Here is a 27,228-nt window from a genome sequence, read left to right on the forward strand (position 1 = left end):
CTGAACAGGGGGGGGTCAGTGTTAAAGGGGCACTCTGCGGAAATCTTTCTTTCAGATCAACTGGTTTTATATAGTTATATAGATTTGTAATGTCTATGTAAAAATCTCCAGTCTTTCAGTACTTACCATCTGCTGTATGTCCTGCAGGAAGTGGTGTATTCTCTCCAGTCTGACACAGTGCTCTCTGCTGCCACCTCTGTCCATGTCAGGAACTGTCCAGAGCAGCAGCAAATCCCCATAGAAAACCTCTCCTGCTCTGGACAGTTCCTGACATGGACAGAGGTGGCAGCAGAGAGCACTGTGTCAGACTGGAGACAATAAACCACTTCCTGCAGGACATACAGCAGATGAGAAGTACGAGAAGACTGGATTTTTTTTTTTTACATAGAAGTTAATTACAAATCTATATAAATTTCTGACACCAGTTGCCCTGAAAGAAAAAGATTTTTGCCGGAGTACCCCTTTAATGGGGACAAGGGCCCCATGAGGAAACTGTCACTTTTTACCTTGTTTGACCCTTATTAGTGGAGAATGTTCCCGTTACTTCTCACGTTATCCTCTGGTAGTGACATCAGTGTGAGAACATACTGTGTCCCCCATCCTGCTCGGACAGCCAGTCAGCTACAGGTTGGGATATGAGAGTCTGAATAAAGTAACTGAGTGCCCAGTGATCCCGCCTCTTAAAGTGGTACTCCGCCTATTTCCATTTTTTATATATTGGGGGTCTACATAGAAAACAAAGCTCCCATTCTTACCTCACTGCGCTCCCCCCAGGACAGCCTGCCAAGCCAATCACAGGTTGTAGGGCTGCCCTCTTCAGTCGGTGATTGGCTGTCACAAAAAATATAAATGGGCGGAGTATTGCTTTAACATTGTGTCTGTTAGGATCTGCAGGCGGTTTGCTTCATGCAGGATCCATCACTCATGTCTGCTGCTTATAGATGAGATACATTCATAGATTCCTGTATGTGTGATTATACTGTGCTCCTCCTGTATGTGTGATTATACTGTGCTCCTCCTCCTCCTGTATGTGTGATTATACTGTGCTCCTCCTCCTGTATGTGTGAGTATACTGTGCTCCTCCTCCTCCTGTATGTGTGATTATACTGTGCTCCTCCTCCTGTATGTGTGAGTATACTGTGCTCCTCCTGTATGTGTGATTATACTGTGCTCCTCCTGTATGTGTGATTATACTGTGCTCCTCCTCCTCCTGTATGTGTGATTATACTGTGCTCCTCCTCCTGTATGTGTGAGTATACTGTGCTCCTCCTGTATGTGTGATTATACTGTGCTCCTCCCGTATGTGTGATTATACTGTGCTCCTCCTGTATGTGTGATTATACTGTGCTCCTCCTCCTGTATGTGTGATTATACTGTGCTCCTCCTGTATGTGTGATTATACTGTGCTCCTCCTGTATGTGTGATTATACTGTGCTCCTCCTGTATGTGTGATTATACTGTGCTGCTCCTCCTCCTATATGTGTGATTATACTGTGCTCCTCCTGTATGTGTGATTATACTGTGCTGCTCCTCCTGTATGTGTGATTATACTGTGCTGCTCCTCCTGTATGTGTGATTATACTGTGCTCCTCCTGTATGTGTGATTATACTGTGCTCCTCCTGTATGTGTGATTATACTGTGCTGCTCCTGTATGTGTGATTATACTGTGCTCCTCCTGTATGTGTGATTATACTGTGCTGCTCCTCCTGTATGTGTGATTATACTGTGCTGCTCCTCCTGTATGTGTGATTATACTGTGCTGCTCCTCCTGTATGTGTGATTATACTGTGCTCCTCCTGTATGTGTGATTATACTGTGCTGCTCCTCCTGTATGTGTGATTATACTGTGCTGCTCCTCCTGTATGTGTGATTATACTGTGCTGCTCCTCCTGTATGTGTGATTATACTGTGCTGCTCCTGTATGTGTGATTATACTGTGCTGCTCCTGTATGTGTGATTATACTGTGCTCCTCCTGTATGTGTGATTATACTGTGCTCCTCCTGTATGTGTGATTATACTGTGCTCCTCCTGTATGTGTGATTATACTGTGCTGCTCCTGTATGTGTGATTATACTGTGCTGCTCCTCCTCCTGTATGTGTGATTATACTGTGCTGCTCCTCCTCCTGTATGTGTGATTATACTGTGCTGCTCCTCCTCCTGTATGTGTGATTATACTGTGCTGCTCCTCCTCCTGTATGTGTGATTATACTGTGCTCCTCCTGTATGTGTGATTATACTGTGCTCCTCCTGTATGTGTGATTATACTGTGCTGCTCCTCCTCCCGTATGTGTGATTATACTGTGCCCCTTCTGTATGTGTGATTATACTGTGCTGCTCCTGTATGTGTGATTATACTGTGCTGCTCCTCCTCCCGTATGTGTGATTATACTGTGCCCCTCCTGTATGTGTGATTATACTGTGCTCCTCCTGTATGTGTGATTATACTGTGCTCCTCCTGTATGTGTGATTATACTGTGCTCCTCCTGTATGTGTGATTATACTGTGCTCCTCCTGTATGTGTGATTATACTGTGCTCCTCCTGTATGTGTGATTATACTGTGCTCCTCCTGTATGTGTGATTATACTGTGCTCCTCCTGTATGTGTGATTATACTGTGCTCCTCCCGTATGTGTGATTATACTGTGCTGCTCCTCCTCCCGTATGTGTGATTATACTGTGCTGCTCCTCCTCCCGTATGTGTGATTATACTGTGCTGCTCCTCCTGTATGTGTGATTATACTGTGCTCCTCCTGTATGTGTGATTATACTGTGCTCCTCCCGTATGTGTGATTATACTGTGCTCCTCCTCCTCCCGTATGTGTGATTATACTGTGCTGCTCCTGTATGTGTGATTATACTGTGCTCCTCCTGTATGTGTGATTATACTGTGCTGCTCCTCCTCCCGTATGTGTGATTATACTGTGCCCCTTCTGTATGTGTGATTATACTGTGCTCCTCCTCCTGTATGTGTGATTATACTGTGCTGCTCCTCCTCCCGTATGTGTGATTATACTGTGCCCCTTCTGTATGTGTGATTATACTGTGCTCCTCCTGTATGTGTGATTATACTGTGCTCCTCCTGTATGTGTGATTATACTGTGCTGCTCCTCCTCCCGTATGTGTGATTATACTGTGCCCCTTCTGTATGTGTGATTATACTGTGCTCCTCCTCCTGTATGTGTGATTATACTGTGCTGCTCCTGTATGTGTGATTATACTGTGCTCCTCCTGTATGTGTGATTATACTGTGCTGCTCCTCCTCCTGTATGTGTGATTATACTGTGCTGCTCCTCCTCCTGTATGTGTGATTATACTGTGCTGCTCCTGTATGTGTGATTATACTGTGCTGCTCCTGTATGTGTGATTATACTGTGCTGCTCCTCCTCCCGTATGTGTGATTATACTGTGCTCCTCCTGTATGTGTGATTATACTGTGCTGCTCCTGTATGTGTGATTATACTGTGCTCCTCCTGTATGTGTGATTATACTGTGCTCCTCCTCCTGTATGTGTGATTATACTGTGCTCCTCCTCCTGTATGTGTGATTATACTGTGCTGCTCCTGTATGTGTGATTATACTGTGCTCCTCCTGTATGTGTGATTATACTGTGCTGCTCCTCCTCCTGTATGTGTGATTATACTGTGCTGCTCCTCCTCCTGTATGTGTGATTATACTGTGCTGCTCCTGTATGTGTGATTATACTGTGCTGCTCCTGTATGTGTGATTATACTGTGCTGCTCCTGTATGTGTGATTATACTGTGCTGCTCCTCCTCCTGTATGTGTGATTATACTGTGCTCCTCCTGTATGTGTGATTATACTGTGCTGCTCCTGTATGTGTGATTATACTGTGCTGCTCCTGTATGTGTGATTATACTGTGCTGCTCCTCCTCCTGTATGTGTGATTATACTGTGCTCCTGTATGTGTGATTATACTGTGCTGCTCCTGTATGTGTGATTATACTGTGCTGCTCCTCCTCCCGTATGTGTGATTATACTGTGCTGCTCCTGTATGTGTGATTATACTGTGCCCCTCCTGTATGTGTGATTATACTGTGCTGCTCCTCCTCCTGTATGTGTGATTATACTGTGCTCCTCCTGTATGTGTGATTATACTGTGCTCCTCCCGTATGTGTGATTATACTGTGCTGCTCCTGTATGTGTGATTATACTGTGCCCCTCCTGTATGTGTGATGTATGGTTGGGGGGGAGGGGCTGCCCTGTATTCCGCTCCATCTGCTGACGCCCGTGTTGTGTCGCTCCTCAGGTCAGCAGAGTCAGCAGCAGAACGCGCAGCCGGATTACAGCAAGGCGTGGGAGGAGTACTACAAGAAGCAGAGTGAGTATAGCGGCTGCTGGGAGCGCTGCCTCCTACTTCCATCCTCTCTATGGTGATGTGTGTGATGATTGTTGTGGATGATTTCAGATCAGGCAGCCAGCGCCTCGTCTCAGCCAAGCTCCCAGCCCGACTACACCATGGCCTGGGCCGAGTATTACCGACAGCAAGCCGCTTACTATGGACAGTCATTGGGACAGACGCAAACCCACAGCCAGGTAAGGGTCATGTGACCAGTCTGCCTGCCAGAGCCCTGAATCTGACCAACACTGAGAACAACTCCCATCATGCCTTTATAGCACCGCGCACATGGTGTCCCCATACAATGGCTTTCTATCTAATGTAAAACTACAACTCCCATCATCCCCTACCAGTATGTTCCCAATCCTTTGTCTCTCCAGCTGTTGCACCCAGTGCATGATGGGAGTTGTAGTCCCTGTTCCATCGTGTGCTGATTTCTCTTTCTCTTGTCTCTTGCAGGAGCAGTAGAACAATAATCCCGGCAGTTTTTAATTTTTTTTTTTTGTTTTTCCCTTGGAATCATTGCAGAAGATCCTTTAATTTGTAACCGGTTTCTAGATTTGCATATTGTTTTGATGAAGACTATTTTTTTTTTTCTCTCTCTCTGTTTGTAAAACACTAGTGATGATATAGGGTTAAATCTATACTGAACTTTGCTAAGAATCAGGATTCTATAATATACTAAAGATATAAATGTGCTGGGAGGATTTTTATTCATTTTACTTATAATTTTATTTTATTTTTTTTTTACATTTCTTACCCTTGAAACAAAAATAAGTGTTACCGCGCATTCTTTTTTTTTTTTTTTTTTTTTTTTTTTTTTGGAACAGATCAGATTATATTGAAGAAAAAAAAGAAAATATAAAACATAAAAAAAAAAAAAAAAACTCTCAATCTCCTTGTGTCTCCTCCTCCACTGTGCGGCCCCTGCCCCCCCTTTTTTTGGTGCTGATTTTGCAACATATTTGTCTCAAGTCTTTTTTTTTATTTTTATTTTTTGTATCGTTGTGTCTATCAGATGACGCAGCGACACGCGACGACGATGATGATGATGAGAATTCTGTACACAGTTCCTGAATTTTTTAAATGTGTATTTAAATATTCTTAACTGTAAATTCATTAAATGTTTTACGTCTATAATTTTCTGGTATTATGACTGTATTTGATTTTATTGCCTATTTTTTTTGTTATTTTTTTAGTATCGCTCTGTTACTTGGAAATGATCGCTTGATGTAGGAGAAACAACAAAAAAAAAAGCAACTATTTGAATCTATTTCTTGAGACAAGTATTGTGTGTCGGGGGTAAAGGGGGAGGGGGAGCAGGGTCATTTTTGTAGGCTTTGTACAATACCTAGGGTTTTGAAGGGTTAATATAAAATAAAAATTATGATTGTTAAACCCCCGCCCCCCCGTCCTTCCAGGCGGCCGCGTAACACGTCGCGGTGCAATGTGATGGGGGTCCGGCCGGCAGGACGGGGGTGGGGGGCATTTTATAAAGCAATGTTTATCACTTCTGAAGATGCCTCTGTATATCAGACTTCCAAGCTATTACAGAAATTTACTTTTTGTGCAGTCAGAAATAAATACTATTATTTTTAATATGAAAAAAAAAAAGTTTCAACTTGTAAGAATCTTTAATGCAAACACTGTGGAACCTTTAACAGTATGGAAAAAGCGTAAAAAAAAAAAAAAAAGAATCGTAATAACTATTTTTTATCTCCAGGGTTTGTTCATGTCGGCTTTTTGGTTTTTTGTTTGTTTTAAATATTTTCTTATGTAATTGTCAAATTTATCCTAGAAAATAAAAGCCTAGTATTAACCACAGTATGTGCTAAACATCAACGCGTTTGATTTAATAAAAGGGAGATGATTTTCAATGTTTGTAGTTTTTTTTTTTCTTTTTTTTTTTTCTTGTACAGACGACTTTTGGAGATGAAAAAAAAACGGAATTTGAGCTAATTTTGTGTGTGTGAATTAGGATTTAATTCTTGGGAACATTCCGTTCTTTTTGTTTTTGGAAGTTGGGGGTTGACTTTTCCTTTTTCTTTTTTTCCCTTTATTCCTAAAATGTTTAACTCTTTAAAGCGATCCCACTTGGCTGATGTTCCGTATGTTACAGAGATGTCTTATCTGACAATTGCATTTTACACTCTATATAATAAAAAGGCCACAAGGCTGCTTGTGGCTGAAAACGTCCACTGTCTCATTTCTTCATGAAAAACAAATAATACCTGGATAAAACGTCTCCGCCTGGCGCTTTGTCAGCCTGTGCTTGTATATAGAACTCCTGTTCTACCCGCATCCTGCCGCGTGCGCTGAAGTCATCTGTTGCCCGGGTGACAGACTTTTTAGCCTTTTGTATTGTGGTAATTAAAATAGAATTTTAGGCCGACGGTAAAGAAATGAAAAGAAACAATAATTGACGCAGACGCCGTAATAAGTCGTACAGTTTACACTGGTGTCATTGAGATCTTCAGAACACGAGGGGCGGGGGGATTAATGGGCTCGTTCCTTTTAAAATGGCTCCAAATAAAGAATAGAGGGAGGGGAGTCTGCAATATCTTACTTTGCACAAGCCTGGAGGACAGAAATGGCTGCACATTGCGCCCAGGGTTGATACTAATGCTCCTCCGCTACATTAAAAACCAGACGTTCGTATAGAATTTGATCAAACCAATCCAATAATTTTCTTTGGTCTGACTAATCGGGGTCCAGGGGTATTTGTCTTTGCTTTGTTATTCATGGAGGAGGGGGCTGTAACAGATTCCTGCCCCACCACAGCACAGTCCTCTCTATCCCCTCCCTGCGCTCATCTCTATGATCATACTAAACCCAATTACTTCTGCTCCTATGTTTGTGCTCCCATATTTGAGTTTTTTAGGTACTGCCATGATTCATAGCAAAATCTGTAATGTGCCCCTACTATGAGCCCTTTCAAATCAAAAATATCAGTAAAGTGGATGCGATATATAATATATAGTTACCGAACAGCTAAAAAATTCTCCCCCTGATAAATGTCATTTCTCTCTGCCCCACAGGGTTGCGGAGATTGAATCCGTACCCCCTGCCACCCAGGGTTTGCGGAGATGGGAGGCGTACCCCCTGCCCCCCAGGGTTGCGGAGATGGGAGGCGTACCCCCTGCCCCCCAGGGTTGCGGAGATGGGAGGCGTACCCCCTGCCCCCCAGGGTTGCGTAGAGGGGAGGCGTACCCCCTGCCCCTCAGGGTTGCGTAGATGGGAGGCGTACCCTCTGCCCCCCAGGGTTGCAGTGATCGTAGCCATACCCCCTGCCCCCCAGGGTTGCGGAGATGGGAGGCGTACCCTCTGCCCCCCAGGGTTGCGGAGATGGGAGGCGTACCCCCTGCCCCCCAGGCTTGCAGTGATCGGAGTCGTACCCCCTGCCCCCCAGGGTTGCGGAGATGGGAGGCGTACCCCTTGCCCCCCCATGATGTCACCTCTTCACCCCTTCCTTACATATATCTATCTTTGCAGGTTGCTGTGATCTTCGCTGTCACTAATAAATGGGCTTTGGGGACGGTGAGGGAGTGTGGGCTAATGCTCCATTATCCGCCGCTCTTCCCGTCACTACTGGACGCTTTCACTTCCATTTCACTCTTTGTTTTCCAGCGCAAAAAAAAAAAAAAAGAAAAATCTATTAGAAATGGCTCAGGTAGCCGCATATATGGGTCCCGTCCGTGCGGGTCCTGGAACCATCTTGGTTACATCTGCTCAGGGAAAGCTGGGTGACTTTCCTGTAAGGGAAAACTCTGTTACATGGCAGTAACATGGGGCCTCCAACAACCATAGAGTATTTCTAGTATGTGGCACCAGGGATGTGTTCAACACATTGGACTGCCGGCATCCCATTGCACCTTGGCTATCTTGCCTCTGAAATGGAGTAATCCCAACTTATGCTACTTAATTACACACTGACAACTGTTTGTTCTTTATAAATGCGTGGGGGTAGGCCACAGCTTTTTTAATTTTCTTAAAACTATTTTAAACTTTAAAACATATTTGTGTAATGTGAGGATAGGACCTTGCGCTGTCGCCTTCCTGGCGAGGACACCGGAATGCCAGGCCACCTCTCCGGCGGTGGGCATGTCTTAGTTGTTCTGCCGGGTGCCTCGCCGATGCTTCTCCTTCCTCCTCTGCAAGGTCCCCCCCCAGCGCCAAGCTGTGACAACAGTATTAACAGTAAATAAACACATACAAACAAATAAACTTCTTCAACAGAAAAACATTAGGGAGGGTGGGTGGGAAAGCTGTTTAACCTCTGCCTGTCACGCTGGTGTGGTGTTCTGCCACTTCCTGCCAGTTACTTTTGTTAGCCTATTTCCCCGCCCCCCAGAGCGCCCCCAACATGGACCGCCTTCTAGGTGCTTGCTACGCCCCTGTCCCCGTCAGTCACAGTCACCGGCTGCTTAGCCAGCACCAGTGACCCAGTCTGGAATAGAGGCAATGAACGGGGGCAGAAGGTGTGTATAGAGAGAACTGTGTGGTCATACAGTTACAGCTGCACAGTCCTCTCCATCCCCTCCCTGTACTCATCTCTATGATCATACAGTTACAGCTGCACAGTCCTCTCCATCCCCTCCCTGTACTCATCTCTATGATCATACAGTTACAGCTGCACAGTCCTCTCTATCCCCTCCCTGTACTCATCTCTATGATCATACAGTTACAGCTGCACAGTCCTCTCTATCCCCTCCCTGCACTCATCTCTATGATCATAGAGAGAACTGTGTGATCATACAGTTACAGCTATAGATCCATAGGTCATAGATAGATAGATTGATAGATATGAGATAGATAGATAGATAGATAGATAGGAGATTGATAGATAGATAGGAGATAGATGATAGATAGATACATAGGAGATAGATGGATAGATGATAGATAGATACATAGGAGATAGATAGATAGATAGATAGATAGATAGATAGATAGATAGATAGATAGATAGGAGATAGATAGATAGATACATAGGAGATAGATAGATAGGAGATAGATGGATAGATGATAGATAGATAGATACATAGGAGATAGATAGATAGATAGATACATAGGAGATAGATAGGAGATAGATGATAGATAGATAGATAGATAGATAGATAGATAGATAGGAGATAGGAGATAGATAGATAGATAGATAGATAGATAGATAGGAGATAGATGATAGATAGATACATAGGAGATAGATAGATAGATAGATAGATAGATAGATAGATAGGAGATAGATAGATACATAGGAGATAGATAGGCGATAGATAGATAGGCGATAGATAGATAGGAGATAGATAGATAGATAGGAGATAGATAGGAGATAGATAGATAGGAGATAGAGATAGATAGATAGGAGATAGATAGATAGGAGATAGATAGATAGATAGATAGATAGATAGATAGATAGATAGATAGATAGATAGATAGGAGATAGATAGATGGGAGATAGATGATAGATAGATAGGAGATAGATAGGAGATAGATAGATAGATAGGAGATAGATAGGAGATAGATAGATAGATAGATAGATAGATAGATAGATAGGAGATAGATAGATAGGAGATAGATGATAGATAGATACATAGGAGATAGATGGATAGATGATAGATAGATAGGAGATAGATAGATAGATACATACATAGGAGATAGATAGATAGATAGATAGATAGGAGATAGATAGATACATAGGAGATAGATAGATAGGCGATAGATAGATAGGCGATAGATAGATAGGAGATAGATAGATAGATAGGAGATAGATAGGAGATAGATAGATAGGAGATAGAGATAGATAGATAGGAGATAGATAGATAGGAGATAGATAGATAGATAGATAGATAGATAGATAGATAGATAGATAGGAGATAGATAGATGGGAGATAGATGATAGATAGATAGGAGATAGATAGGAGATAGATAGATAGATAGGAGATAGATAGGAGATAGATAGATAGATAGATAGGAGATAGATAGGAGATAGATAGATTGATAGATAAATCCAAGAATTTTGCGGCACATCCGTATAGTGAAAAAAAGTTGTGGTATTTATTGGTACATCAAAAAGCAAGTGCAACGTTTCAGTCTCATCTCGAGACCTTTCTCAAGATTTATAGATAGATAGGAGATAGATTTATAGATAGATTTATAGATAGATAGTATCAGTATTTGATATTTTTACCTCTGTTTCTAGTTCCAGTAATTTCTTCCTCTTTCTAGAAGTTTTTTGTCGTCCTCTTGAATCTTTTCTCATCCAGATTCTGTAGACGTCTCACGATGGTTGCTGATTCATGTACCCGTCCTCCTGTGAGGGATGATGGTGAGTGACCATCTGGTAGGTGCTCGTATAATGTCTATAGTACAGTAGGGGGCCTATTACATCGGACTATTATTGTTCGAAAGACCGTTCAGACTTTAACGATAATTATTTAGTGTAATAGCAGGCAACGATTAAATGACCAATAAGAAATTAGTCGTTTAATAGAATTTGGACGTCGTTCACAGTAGCGATGAACACAATAGGGACGACAAGATGACAGCGAGAATGATCATAAGTAACGATCATCGGTCCGTGTAATTGGGTGAACTATTTCAGGTTGTTCGCCATAGCGGTCGTTTTAGATTGTTTATCGTTAATCGTCGTAAAATCGCTTTGTGTAATAGTACCCTAACCCCCCCCCCCCCCATCCCCCCCAGGACACCCACCTCTAAGACTAAGGTGCGCCACATGGTTTTAAGTGATGTGTAACTTGTAATAAATTTCTTCTAGATAAATATCCTTAGGGTCCGTTTACACAGATTATCTGACAGATTTTTGCAGCCAAAGCCAGGAATGGACTATAAACAGGGAACAGGTCATAAAGGAAAGACTGAGATTTCTCTTTTTTTCAAATCCATTTCTGGTTTTGGCTACAAAAATCTGTCAGATAATCTGTTTGTAAACGGACCCTTAGTGTCATCTATAGCAACCAATCAGCTGCTTTCTCCGGACAGGCTGAGCTGTCACCTATAGCAACCAATCAGCTGCTTTCTCCGGACAGGCTGAGCTGTCACCTATAGCAACCAATCAGCTGCTTTCTCCGGACAGGCTGAGCTGTCACCTATAGCAACCAATCAGCTGCTTTCACTGTCTCTGGACAGGTTGAGGTGTTGCCCATAGCAACCAATCAGCTGCTTTCACTGTCTCTGGACAGGTTGAGGTGTTGCCCATAGCAACCAATCAGGCTTGTTGTTCTAACCAGCACAAAAGGAAATCAAAGCCGGATTCCGATTGGTCACTAAGCAGCACTGAAGAAATAAAAGCAGTGACCTGGGTTGCTATGGGTAACACCTTCCTTCTATGGCGAAGTCCTATACTTGTGATGATGAGGCGGCCATAGTATCTCCACCGATTTCCGTACAGGACATCCTGATTGGCTGAGAAGGTCTGGTGAGAGGCGGCGTCCATTATCACAGACATCATAGATGATATACCTCTACTGAGTATTGCTGGAGATATAATATGGCTGACGCCATCATGTGTCGGCCATTTTATAGATTTACAATTACGTGTTGTACAAATTGCAAAGTAAATAATTATGGCGCCAAGCACAAAGCGTCATCTATCATTGTACATTATGAGGCCACAGGGGCGACTAAAAAAACAAGAGCCCCTCTATAGGCTCCATCCGATCCACAACGCGAGCCGTCCTACTTCTCCATTGGTCGTACACCCCTCCTTGACTATAAAAATGGCCACTGATGGCGGGTAATGGAGGCGCCAACCAGACGCCCAAGTACCATCCTAATAGATGAGCGCACGATAGTCAGGAGTGGGTCGTAGCCGTATCTGCCCCCGCCCGTCCGCCCCACCCTGGATAAAAGCTTAAGAGTCTTAATGAAGGATTTCTATAATTCATAGTCTGGAATACCACAGGGATTGGCGCTGAGCTGTACTTACAGATAGATACGAGATTGCATCCGCCCGCAAATTCTTAGACATTTATGGTTTTGGCACGGTGCGCAATGCTCAGTCCTCAATTACGGGACACCTCAGGGTTCATTACGGCTCAATTACCCCCCCGGACCGGCCAAATGTGATCTTGGCACAGAGCTCCGAGGATGAATTACAAGGAAATGTTTGCTGTAATTCTGCACTTTCAATTCCCATCCCGATACTCAGCATTACAGGCTGTCTCAGCCGCTCGATGGCTGTCAGTCCACGGGGCCCGCGGCACTAAGCATCCATCTCTACTCCACCTGCGCATCCCGAGCCTGTCTGCGGCTGAAACCATCTCTGCGTACAATAATACTATGTCTATATAACTCCCAGCTACATGCTGCCTGCCCGGGGTATCTAAGCTGCTGGAGCGGTGTATCTAACCCTGTCTGCGGCTGAAACCATCTCTGCGTACAATAATACTATGTCTATATAACTCCCAGCTACATGCTGCCTGCCCGGGGTATCTAAGCTGCTGGGGCGGTGTATCTAACCCTGTCTGCGGCTGAAACCATCTCTGCGTACAATAATACTATGTCTATATAACTCCCAGCTACATGCTGCCCGGGGTATCTAAGCTGCTGGGGCGGTGTATCTAACCCTGTCTGCGGCTGAAACCATCTCTGCGTACAATAATACTATGTCTATATAACTCCCAGCTACATGCTGCCTGCCCGGGGTATCTAAGCTGTTGGGGCGCTGTATCTAACCCTGTCTGCGGCTGAAACCATCTCTGCGTACAATAATACTATGTCTATATAACTCCCAGCTACATGCTGCCTGCCCGGGGTATCTAAGCTGCTGGGGCGGTGTATCTAACCCTGTCTGCGGCTGAAACCATCTCTGCGTACAATAATACTATGTCTATATAACTCCCAGCTACATGCTGCCCGGGGTATCTAAGCTGCTGGGGCGGTGTATCTATGCCTGTGTGTTATACCATATGCTCAGGCAGTGTATCTAAGCCGGTTAGGTATTATATCATCTGCTGAGATGCCGTATTCACAAGTTCCATAAATGTATCTGCAATTACGGACTGATAAAGGGACCATTGTCCTGTTGTATCATCTGCTGAGGAGGTGTATCTCAGCCTGTTGTATTATATCACATGCTGAGGAGGTGTATCTCAGCCTGTTGTATTATATCACATGCTGAGGAGGTGTATCTCAGCCTGTTGTATTATATCACATGCTGAGGAGGTGTATCTCAGCCTGTTGTATTATATCACATGCTGAGATGTTGTATCTCAGCCTGTTGTATTATATCACATGCTGAGGAGGTGTATCTCAGCCTGTTGTATTATATCACATGCTGAGGAGGTGTATCTCAGCCTGTTGTATTATATCACATGCTGAGGAGGTGTATCTCAGCCTGTTGTATTATATCACATGCTGAGGAGGTGTATCTCAGCCTGTTGTATTATATCACATGCTGAGATGTTGTATCTCAGCCTGTTGTATTATATCACATGCTGAGGAGGTGTATCTCAGCCTGTTGTATTATATCACATGCTGAGATGTTGTATCTAAGCCTGTGATACTGTCTGTCCACTACTGTATCTAAACCTATTGTGTGTGATACTGGGTGCTGATCTGTGTTTGTAACTCTATCCTGTGTGATACTTACTGCTGTATCTCAGCTTATCATGTGGGATACTGTCTGCCTAGTTGCGTATCTCACCTTTTCCCATGTGATACGGTCTGTCCACCCCCCCCTCCCCTGTATGTCAGCGGAGCGGGGCACTACAGCTCCCATCATGGCCGGCGTGTAATGTGAAGTGATGGATCTCATCATGTCAGATATTAGATCCTCGTTAATAATGTGTCGGGGTCACCGTGGTCCTAATCCGGTGCAGGTGCGGCTCCTCGGCCATTGTGCCGGGTGTCAGCTCCTCGTCAGGGACCCGGCTGGACACATCACAATCTGCAGGAATCCTTGTCTTCTCCTTTCATTCTGGATATTAAGCTTCTCTGCACAAGACTCCTAACATGCCGAGCCCCAGACAGCGAGCGGGGGAGACACTACAAGCCCCAGCGTGACACCGAAACATGATGAGCGGGGGAGACACTACAAGCCCCAGCGTGACACCGAAACATGATGAGCGGGGGAGACACTACAACTCCCAGCGTGACACCGAAACATGATGAGCAAAGAGACACTACAACCCCCAGCATGACACCGAAACATGATGAGCGGGGAAGACACTACAAGCCCCAGCGTGACACTGAAACATGATGAGCGGGGAAGACACTACAACCCCCAGCGTGACACCGAAACATGATGAGCGGGGGAGACACTACAACCCCCAGCGTGACACCGAAACATGATGAGCAAAGAGACACTACAAGCCCCAGCGTGACACCGAAACATGATGAGCGGGGGAGACACTACAAGCCCCAGCGTGACACCGAAACATGAGGAGCGGGGGAGACACTACAACCCCCAGCGTGACACCGAAACATGATGAGCGGGGGAGACACTACAAACCCCAGCGTGACACCGAAACATGATGAGCAAAGAGACACTACAACCCCCAGCGTGACACCGAAACATGATGAGCGGGGGAGACACTACAAGCCCCAGCGTGACACCGAAACATGATGAGCGGGGGAGACACTACAACCCCCAGCGTGACACCGAAACATGATGAGCGGGGGAGACACTACAACCCCCAGCGTGACACCGAAACATGATGAGCGGGGGAGACACTACAAGCCCCAGCGTGACACCAAAACATGATGAGCGGGGGAGACACTACAACCCCCAGCGTGACACCGAAACATGATGAGCGGGGGAGACACTACAAGCCCCAGCGTGACACCGAAACATGATGAGCGGGGGAGACACTACAACCCCCAGCGTGACACCGAAACATGATGAGCGGGAGAGACACTACAACCCTCAGTGTGACACCGAAACATGATGAGCAAAGAGACACTACAAGCCCCAGCGTGACACCGAAACATGATGAGCGGGGGAGACACTACAAGCCCCAGCGTGACACCGAAACATGATGAGCGGGGGAGACACTACAACCCCCAGCGTGACACCGAAACATGATGAGCGGGGGAGACACTACAAGCCCCAGCGTGACACCAAAACATGATGAGCGGGGGAGACACTACAACCCCCAGCGTGACACCGAAACATGATGAGCGGGGGAGACACTACAACCCCCAGCGTGACACCGAAACATGATGAGCGGGGGAGACACTACAACCCCCAGCGTGACACCGAAACATGATGAGCGGGGGAGACACTACAACCCCCAGCGTGACACCGAAACATGATGAGCAAAGAGACACTACAAGCCCCAGCGTGACACCGAAACATGATGAGCGGGGGAGACACTACAAGCCCCAGCGTGACACCGAAACATGATGAGCGGGGGAGACACTACAACCCCCAGCGTGACACCAAAACATGATGAGCGGGGGAGACACTACAAGCCCCAGCGTGACACCGAAACATGATGAGCAAAGAGACACTACAACCCCCAGCGTGACACCGAAACATGATGAGCGGGGGGAGACACTACAACCCCCAGCGTGACACCGAAACATGATGAGCGGGGGAGACACTACAACCCCCAGCGTGACACCGAAACATGATGAGCGGGGGAGACACTACAACCCCCAGCGTGACACCGAAACATGATGAGCGGGGAGACACTACAAGCCCCAGCGTGACACCGAAACATGATGAGCGGGGGAGACACTACAACCCCCAGCGTGACACCGAAACATGATGAGCGGGGGAGACACTACAACCCCCAGCGTGACACCGAAACATGATGAGCGGGGGAGACACTACAACCCCCAGCGTGACACCGAAACATGATGAGCGGGGGAGACACTACAAGCCCCAGCGTGACACCGAAACATGATGAGCAAAGAGACACTACAACCCCCAGCGTGACACCGAAACATGATGAGCGGGGGAGACACTACAAGCCCCAGCGTGGCACCGAAACATGATGAGCGGGGGAGACACTAAAACCACCAGAATGACACCAAAATGTGATGAGCAAGGACACTACAACCCCCAGCGTGACACCGAAACATGATGAGCGGGAGAGACACTACAACCCCCAGCGTGACACCGAAACATGATGAGCAAAGAGACACTACAACCCCCAGCGTGACACCGAAACATGATGAGCAAAGAGACACTACAACCCCCAGCGTGACACTGAAATGTGATGAGCAAGGACACTACAACCCCCAGCGTGACACCGAAACATGATGAGCAGAGACACTACAACCCCCAGCGTGACACCGAAACATGATGAGCAAAGAGACACTACAACCCCCAGCGTGACACCGAAACATGATGAGCAAAGACACTACAACCCTCAGCGTGACACCGAAACATGATGAGCAAAGACACTACAACCCCCAGCGTGACACCGAAACATGATGAGCAAAGAGACACTACAACCCCCAGCGTGACACCGAAACATGATGAGCAAAGACACTACAACCCCCAGCGTGACACCGAAACATGATGAGCAAAGACACTACAACCCCCAGCGTGACAATGAAATGTGATGAGCAAGGACACTACAACCCCCAGCGTGACACCGAAACATGATGAGCAAAGAGACACTACAACCCCCAGCGTGACACCGAAACGTGATGAGCAGAGACACTACAACCCTCAGCCTGACACAGAAACATGATGAGCAAAGAGACACTACAACCCCCAGCGTGACACCGAAATGTGATGAGCAAGGACACTACAACCCCCAGCGTGACACCGAAACATGATGAGCGGGGGAGACACTACAACCCCCAGCGTGACACCGAAACATGATGAGCAAAGAGACACTACAACCCCCAGCGTGACACCGAAACATGATGAGCAAAGAGACACTACAACCCCCAGCGTGACACCGAAACATGATGAGCAAAGACACTACAACCCCCAGCGTGACACTGAAATGTGATGAGCAAGGACACTACAACCCCCAGCGTGACACCGAAACATGATGAGCAAAGAGACACTACAACCCCCAGCGTGACACCGAAACATGATGAGCAAAGACACTACAACCCTCAGCGTGACACCGAAACATCATGAGCAAAGACACTACAACCCCCAGCGTGACACCGAAACATGATGAGCAAAGAGACACTACAACCCCCAGCGTGACACCGAAACATGATGAGCAAAGACACTACAACCCCCAGCGTGACACTGAAATGTGATGAGCAAGGACACTACAACCCCCAGCGTGACACCGAAACATGATGAGCAAAGAGACACTACAACCCCCAGCGTGACACCGAAACGTGATGAGCAGAGACACTACAACCCTCAGCCTGACACAGAAACATGATGAGCAAAGAGACACTACAACCCCCAGCGTGACACCGAAACATGATGAGCGAAGAGACACTACAACCCCCAGCGTGACACTGAACGTGATGAGCGAAGAGACACTACAACCCCCAGCGTGACACCGAAATGTGATGAGCGAGGACACTACAACCCCCAGCGTGACACCGAAACATGATGAGCAAAGAGACACTACAACCTCCAGCGTGACACCAAAACATGATGAGCAAAGAGACACTACAACCCCCAGCGTGACACCGAAACATGATAAGCGAAGAGACACTACAACCCCCAGCGTGACACCGAAACATGATGAGCAAAGAGACACTACAGCCCCCATCGTGACATTGAAACATGATGAGCAAAGACACTACAACCCCCAGCGTGACACCGAAACATGATGAGCAAAGAGACACTACAACCCCCAGCGTGACACCGAAACATGATGAGCAAAGACACTACAACCCCCAGCGTGACACTGAAATGTGATGAGCAAGGACACTACAACCCCCAGCGTGACACCGAAACATGATGAGCAAAGAGACACTACAACCCCCAGCGTGACACCGAAACATGATGAGCAAAGACACTACAACCCTCAGCGTGACACCGAAACATCATGAGCAAAGACACTACAACCCCCAGCGTGACACCGAAACATGATGAGCAAAGAGACACTACAACCCCCAGCGTGACACCGAAACATGATGAGCAAAGACACTACAACCCCCAGCGTGACACCGAAACATGATGAGCAAAGACACTACAACCCCCAGCGTGACACTGAAATGTGATGAGCAAGGACACTACAACCCCCAGCGTGACACCGAAACATGATGAGCAAAGAGACACTACAACCCCCAGCGTGACACCGAAACGTGATGAGCAGAGACACTACAACCCTCAGCCTGACACAGAAACATGATGAGCAAAGAGACACTACAACCCCCAGCGTGACACTGAAACATGATGAGCGAAGAGACACTACAACCCCCAGCGTGACACTGAAACGTGATGAGCGAAGAGACACTACAACCCCCAGCGTGACACCGAAATGTGATGAGCGAGGACACTACAACCCCAGCGTGACACCGAAACATGATGAGCAAAGAGACACTACAACCTCCAGCGTGACACCAAAACATGATGAGCAAAGAGACACTACAACCCCCAGCGTGACACCGAAACATGATAAGCGAAGAGACACTACAACCCCCAGCGTGACACCGAAACATGATGAGCAAAGAGACACTACAGCCCCCATCGTGACACCGAAACATGATGAGCAAAGACACTACAACCCCTAGTGTGACCCTGAAACATGATGAGCGAAGAGACACTACAACCCCCAGCGTGACACCGAAACATGATGAGCGGGGGAGACACTACAACCCCCAGCGTGACACCGAAACATGATGAGCAAAGAGACACTACAACCCCCAGCGTGACACCGAAACGTGATGAGCAAAGACACTACAACCCCTAGCGTGACACTGAAATGTGATGAGCAAGGACACTACAACCCCCAGCGTGACACCGAAACATGATGAGCAAAGAGACACTACAACCCCCAGCGTGACACCGAATTATGATGAGCAAAGACACTACAACCCCCAGCGTGACACCGAAACATGATGAGCAAAGACACTACAACTCCCAGCGTGACACGAAACATGATGAGCAAAGACACTACAACCCCCAGCGTGACACTGAAATGTGATGAGCAAGGACACTACAACCCCCAGCGTGACACCGAAACATGATGAGCAAAGAGACACTACAACCCCCAGCGTGACACCGAAACATGATGAGCAAAGAGACACTACAACCCCCAGCGTGACACCGAAACATGATGAGCAAAGACACTACAACCCCCAGCGTGACACCGAAACGTGATGAGCAGAGACACTACAACCCTCAGCCTGACACAGAAACATGATGAGCAAAGAGACACTACAACCCCCAGCGTGACACCGAAACATGATGAGCGAAGAGACACTACAACCCCCAGCGTGACACTGAAACGTGATGAGCGAAGAGACACTACAACCCCCAGCGTGACACCGAAATGTGATGAGCGAGGACACTACAACCCCCAGCGTGACACCGAAACATGATGAGCAAAGAGACACTACAACCTCCAGCGTGACACCAAAACATGATGAGCAAAGAGACACTACAACCCCCAGCGTGACACCGAAACATGATAAGCGAAGAGACACTACAACCCCCAGCGTGACACCGAAACATGATGAGCAAAGAGACACTACAGCCCCCATCGTGACACCGAAACATGATGAGCAAAGACACTACAACCCCTAGTGTGACCCTGAAACATGATGAGCGAAGAGACACTACAACCCCCAGCGTGACACCGAAACATGATGAGCGAGGAGACACTGCAACCCCCAGCGTGACACCGAAACATGATGAGCAAAGAGACACTACAACATCCAGCGTGACACCGAAACATGATGAGTGACGAGACACTACAACCCCCAGCGTGACACCGAAACATGATAAGCAAAGACACTACAACCCCCAGCGTGACACCGAAACATGATGAGCAAAGAGACACTACAACCCTCAGCCTGACACAGAAACATGATGTGCAAACAGACACTACAACCCCCAGAATGACACCGAAATGTGATGAGCAGAGACACTACAACCCTCAGCCTGACACAGAAACATGATGAGCAGAGACACTACAACCCCCAGCGTGACACCGAAACGTTATGAGCAGAGACACTACAACCCTCAGCCTGACACTGAAACATGATGAGCAAAGAGACACTACAACTCTCAGCCTGACACAGAAACATGATGAGCAGAGACACTACAACCCCCAGCGTGACACCGAAACATGATGAGCAAAGAGACACTACAACCTCAGCCTCACTCCGAAGCATGATGAGCAGGGGAGACACTACAACCCTCAGCCTGACACAGAAACATGATGAGCAAAGACACTACAACCCTCAGCGTGACACCGAAACATGATGAGCAAAGACACTACAACCCCCAGCGTGACACCGAAACATGATGAGCAAAGAGACACTACAACCCCCAGCGTGACACCGAAACATGATGAGCAAAGACACTACAACCCCCAGCGTGACACCGAAACATGATGAGCAAAGAGACACTACAACCCCCAGCGTGACACCGAAACATGATGAGCAAAGACACTACAACCCCCAGCGTGACACCGAAACATGATGAGCAAAGACACTACAACCCCCAGCGTGACACTGAAATGTGATGAGCAGAGACACTACAACCCCCAGCGTGACACCGAAACATGATGAGCAAAGAGACACTACAACCCCCAGCGTGACACCGAAACGTGATGAGCAGAGACACTACAACCCTCAGCCTGACACAGAAACATGATGAGCAAAGAGACACTACAACCCCCAGCGTGACACCGAAACATGATGAGCGAAGAGACACTACAACCCCCAGCGTGACACTGAAACGTGATGAGCGAAGAGACACTACAACCCCCAGCGTGACACCGAAATGTGATGAGCGAGGACACTACAACCCCCAGCGTGACACCGAAACATGATGAGCAAAGAGACACTACAACCTCCAGCGTGACACCAAAACATGATGAGCAAAGAGACACTACAACCCCCAGCGTGACACCGAAACATGATAAGCGAAGAGACACTACAACCCCTAGCGTGACACCGAAACATGATGAGCAAAGAGACACTACAGCCCCCATCGTGACACCGAAACATGATGAGCAAAGACACTACAACCCCTAGTGTGACCCTGAAACATGATGAGCGAAGAGACACTACAACCCCCAGCGTGACACCGAAACATGATGAGCGAAGAGACACTGCAACCCCCAGCGTGACACCGAAACATGATGAGCAAAGAGACACTACAACCCCCAGCGTGACACCGAAACATGATGAGCAAAGACACTACAACCCCCAGCGTGACACTGAAATGTGATGAGCAAGGACACTACAACCCCCAGCGTGACACCGAAACATGATGAGCAAAGAGACACTACAACCCCCAGCGTGACACCGAAACGTGATGAGCAGAGACACTACAACCCTCAGCCTGACACAGAAACATGATGAGCAAAGAGACACTACAACCCCCAGCGTGACACCGAAACATGATGAGCGAAGAGACACTACAACCCCCAGCGTGACACTGAAACGTGATGAGCGAAGAGACACTACAACCCCCAGCGTGACACCGAAATGTGATGAGCGAGGACACTACAACCCCCAGCGTGACACCGAAACATGATGAACAAAGAGACACTACAACCCCCAGCATGACACCGAAACATGATGAGCAAAGAGACACTACAACCCCCAGCGTGACACAGAAACATGGTAAGCAAAGAGACACTACAACCCCCAGCGTGACACAGAAACATGATGAGCAAAGAGACACTACAGCCCCCATCGTGACACCGAAACATGATGAGCAAAGAGACTACAACCACCAGCGTGACACCGAAACATGATGAGCAAAGACACTACAACCCCCAGCGTGACACCGAAACATGATGAGCAAAGACACTACAACCCCCAGCGTGACACCGAAACATGATGAGCAAAGAGACTACAACCCCTAGTGTGACCCTGAAACATGATGAGCGAAGAGACACTACAACCCCCAGCGTGACACCGAAACATGATGAGCAAAGACACTACAACCCCCAGCGTGACACCGAAACATGATGAGCAAAGAGACACTACAATATCCAGCGTGACACCGAAACATGATGAGTGACGAGACACTACAACCCCAGCCTGACACCGAAGCATGATGAGCAAAGAGACACTACAACCCCCAGCGTGACACCGAAACATGATGAGCAAAGAGACACTACAACCTCCAGCGTGACACCGAAACATGATGAGCAAAGAGACACTACAACCCCCATAGTAACATAGTTAATAAGGTTGAAAGAAGACAACTCCATCAGAAAACCCCACTGTGCTGATCCAGGGAAGGCAGAAACCCCTATGAGGAAGATGACAATTGCCCCATCACAGGGAGAAAACTCCCCCCGACTCCAATGGCGATCAGAATAATCCCTGGATCAGCGTATCACCGGAAATCTAATGCCCAGAACTTGTAATATTATATTTATCAAGAAAAGCATCAAGGCCTCCCCTGTACTTATATAATGAATCGGCCAAGACAGCATCATGTGGCAGAGAGTTCCACAGCCTTACCACTCGTACAGTAAAGAATATAGAGAGTTCCATAGTCTTACTGCTCTTACAGTAAAGAATATAGAGTTCCACAGTCTCACTGCTCTTACAGTAAAGAATATAGAGTTCCACAGTCTCACTGCTCTTACAGTAAAGAATATAGAGAGTTCCACCGCCTTACCACTCGTACAGTAAAGAATATAGAGTTCCACAGTCTCACTGCTCTTACAGTAAAGAATATAGAGAGTTCCACAGCCTTACCACTCGTACAGTAAAGAATATAGAGAGTTCCACAGTCTCACTGCTCTTACAGTAAAGAATATAGAGAGTTCCACAGCCTTACCACTCGTACAGTAAAGAATATAGAGAGTTCCACAGTCTCACTGCTCTTACAGTAAAGAATATAGAGTTCCACAGTCTCACTGCTCTTACAGTAAAGAATATAGAGTTCCACAGTCTCACTGCTCTTACAGTAAAGAATATAGAGAGTTCCACCGCCTTACCACTCGTACAGTAAAGAATATAGAGTTCCACAGTCTCACTGCTCTTACAGTAAAGAATATAGAGAGTTCCACCGCCTTACCACTCGTACAGTAAAGAATATAGAGAGTTCCACAGTCTCACTGCTCTTACAGTAAAGAATATAGAGAGTTCCACAGCCTTACCACTCGTACAGTAAAGAATATAGAGAGTTCCACAGTCTCACTGCTCTTACAGTAAAGAATATAGAGTTCCACAGTCTCACTGCTCTTACAGTAAAGAATATAGAGTTCCACAGTCTCACTGCTCTTACAGTAAAGAATATAGAGAGTTCCACCACCTTACCACTCGTACAGTAAAGAATATAGAGTTCCACAGTCTCACTGCTCTTACAGTAAAGAATATAGAGTTCCACAGCCTTACCACTCGTACAGTAAAGAATATAGAGAGTTCCACAGTCTCACTGCTCTTACAGTGAAGAATATAGAGTTCCATAGTCTTACTGCTCTTACAGTAAAGAATATAGAAAGCTTCATAGTCTAAAGGCCCTATTCCACAGAACGATTATCGTCCGTATTCGGCCGATATCGGCCGCTACGGACGATAATCGTGCCGTGGAATAGAGTGCAATGATCAGCCGACATCGTTCATGTCGGCTGATCGTTGCAGTTGCTTGTTTTTCAACATGTTGAATAGGAGCGTTGGCAGCAGACGCTGCTATATCCTATGGGCTGCCCGGACGATCAGCGATCACCCCCGCAGCTCCCCACCGCCCCTCCCGCACTCACCCGGCGGCAGCGAGCGGGGGAACGAGGAGAAAACAAACGCTGAGAGTGCTCGTTTGCTCCTCTAAACGACCCGTGTAATAGGGGCTTTACTGCTCTTACAGTAAAGAATATAGACAGCTCCATAGTCTCACTGCTCTTACAGTAAAGAATCTGTGTCGATGCTGATGGTGAAATCTTCTTTCCCCTAGACGTAGAGGATGCCCCCTTGTCATGGTTACAGACCTAGGAGTAAGGAGACCACTACAAAGATCTCTGTACTGTCCATTCATATATTTGTACATTGTGATCAGATCGACCCTAAGACGTCTCCTCTCCAAACTAAATAACCCCAAGCTTGATAACCTGTACCCAACACTGACCCCTGTGGTACCCCACTAGTAACTGACCCAACACTGACCCCTGTGGTACCCCACTAGTGACTGTGACCCAACACTGACCCCTGTGGTACCCCACTAGTAACTGACCCAACACTGACCCCTGTGGCACCCCACTAGTGACTGTGACCCAACACTGACCCCTGTGGTACCCCACTAGTGACTGTGACCCAACACTGACCCCTGTGGTACCCCACTAGTAACTGACCCAACACTGACCCCTGTGGTACCCCACTAGTAACTGTGACCCAACACTGACCCCTGTGGTACCCCACTAGTGACTGTGACCCAAAACTGACCCCTGTGGTACCCCACTAGTAACTGTGACCCAACACTGACCCCTGTGGTACCCCACTAGTGACTGTGACCCAACACTGACCCCTGTGGTACCCCACTAGTAACTGACCCAACACTGACCCCTGTGGCACCCCACTAGTGACTGTGACCCAACACTGACCCCTGTGGTACCCCACTAGTGACTGTGACCCAACACTGACCCCTGTGGTACCCCACTAGTAACTGACCCAACACTGACCCCTGTGGTACCCCACTAGTAACTGTGACCCAACACTGACCCCTGTGGTACCCCACTAGTGACTGTGACCCAAAACTGACCCCTGTGGTACCCCACTAGTAACTGTGACCCAACACTGACCCCTGTGGTACCCCACTAGTGACTGTGACCCAACACTGACCCCTGTGGTACCCCACTAGTAACAGTGACCCAACACTGACCCCTGTGGTACCCCACTAGTAACTGTGACCCAACACTGACCCCTGTGGTACCCCACTAGTAACTGACCCAACACTGACCCCTGTGGTACACCACTAGTAACTGTGACCCAACACTGACCCCTGTGGTACCCCACTAGTGACTGTGACCCAACACTGACCCCTGTGGTACCCCACTAGTAACTGTGACCCAACACTGACCCCTGTGGTACCCCACTAGTAACTGTGACCCAACACTGACCTATGTGGTACCCCACTAGTGACTGTGACCCAACACTGACCCCTTTGGTACCCCACTAGTAACTGACCCAACACTGACCCCTGTGGTACCCCACTAGTAACTGACCCAACACTGACCCCTGTGGTACCCCACTAGTGACTGTGACCCAACACTGACCCCTGTGGTACCCCACTAGTAACTGACCCAACACTGACCCCTGTGGTACCCCACTAGTAACTGTGACCCAACACTGACCCCTGTGGTACCCCACTAGTAACTGTGACCCAACACTGACCCCTGTGGTACCCCACTAGTAACTGACCCAACACTGACCCCTGTGGTACCCCACTAGTAACTGTGACCCAACACTGACCCCTGTGGTACCCCACTAGTAACTGAGCCAACACTGACCACTGTGGTACCCCACTAGTAACTGACCCAACACTGACCCCTGTGGTACCCCACTAGTGACTGTGACCCAACACTGACCCCTTTGGTACCCCACTAGTAACTGTGACCCAACACTGACCCCTGTGGTACCCCACTAGTGACTGTGACCCAACACTGACCCCTGTGGTACCCCACTAGTGACTCTGACCCAACACTGACCCCTGTGGTACCCCACTAGTAACTGACCCAACACTGACCCCTGTGGTACCCCACTAGTAACTGACCCAACACTGACCCCTGTGGTACCCCACTAGTGACTGTGACCCAACACTGACCCCTGTGGTACATTACTAGTGACTGTGACCCAACACTGACCCCTGTGGTACCCCACTAGTAACTGTGACCCAACACTGACCCCTGTGGTACCCCACTAGTGACTGTGACCCAACACTGACCCCTGTGGTACCCCACTAGTAACTGTGACCCAACACTGACCCCTGTGGTACCCCACTAGTAACTGTGACCCAACACTGACCCCTGTGGTACCCCACTAGTGACTGTGACCCAACACTGACCCCTGTGGTATTCCACTAGTAACTGTGACCCAACACTGACCCCTGTGGTACCCCACTAGTAACTGACCCAACACTGACCCCTGTGGTACCCCACTAGTAACTGTGACCTAACACTGACCCCTCTGGTACCCCACTAGTAACTGACCCAACACTGACCCCTGTGGTACCCCACTAGTGACTGTGACCCAACACTGACCCCTGTGGTACCCCACTAGTAACTGTGACCCAACACTGACCCCTGTGGTACCCCACTAGTAACTGTGACCCAACACTGACCCCTGTGGTACCCCACGAGTAACTGTGGCCCAACACTGACCCCTGTGGTACCCCACTAGTGACTGTGACCCAACACTGACACCTGTGGTACCCCACTAGTAACTGTGACCCAACACTGACCCCTGTGGTACCCCACGAGTAACTGTGGCCCAACACTGACCCCTGTGGTACCCCACTAGTGACTGTGACCCAACACTGACACCTGTGGTACCCCACTAGTAACTGTGACCCAACACTGACCCCTGTGGTACCCCACTAGTAACTGTGACCCAACACTGACCCCTCTGGTACCCCACTAGTAACTGACCCAACACTGACCCCTGTGGTACCCCACTAGTAACTGTGACCCAACACTGACCCCTCTGGTACCCCACTAGTAACTGACCCAACATTGACCCCTGTGGTACCCCACTAGTGACTGTGACCCAACACTGACCCCTCTGGTACCCCACTAGTAACTGTGACCCAACACTGACCCCTGCTGTACCCCACAAGTAACTGTGACCCAA

At 47.6% G+C, this 27,228-nt stretch overlaps 2 protein-coding genes across 3 annotated transcripts in view; both read left to right on the plus strand.

Annotated features, from left to right (window-relative positions):
• Positions 1-6,555, plus strand: part of FUBP3 (far upstream element binding protein 3) — a 37,856-nt gene extending 31,301 nt beyond the window's left edge. For both annotated transcript variants that reach the window (XM_069985787.1, XM_069985788.1), the window contains exons 16-18: positions 4,270-4,341; positions 4,429-4,556; positions 4,819-6,555. In XM_069985787.1, the coding sequence (XP_069841888.1) occupies positions 4,270-4,341; positions 4,429-4,556; positions 4,819-4,827 (209 nt within the window). In that variant the 3' untranslated portion in view covers positions 4,828-6,555. The remainder of the gene's footprint in view (positions 1-4,269; positions 4,342-4,428; positions 4,557-4,818) is intronic.
• A 4,083-nt stretch (positions 6,556-10,638) lies between these two features.
• PRDM12 (PR/SET domain 12) overlaps positions 10,639-27,228 on the plus strand; it is a 43,531-nt gene continuing 26,941 nt past the window's right edge. The window contains exons 1-2 of the mRNA XM_069942912.1: positions 10,639-10,681; positions 11,732-11,791. Of these exons, the coding sequence (XP_069799013.1) occupies positions 10,639-10,681; positions 11,732-11,791 (103 nt within the window). The remainder of the gene's footprint in view (positions 10,682-11,731; positions 11,792-27,228) is intronic.

This window comes from Dendropsophus ebraccatus, chromosome 10 (assembly GCF_027789765.1).
Source record: "Dendropsophus ebraccatus isolate aDenEbr1 chromosome 10, aDenEbr1.pat, whole genome shotgun sequence".
NCBI classification, from domain to species: domain Eukaryota; kingdom Metazoa; phylum Chordata; class Amphibia; order Anura; family Hylidae; genus Dendropsophus; species Dendropsophus ebraccatus.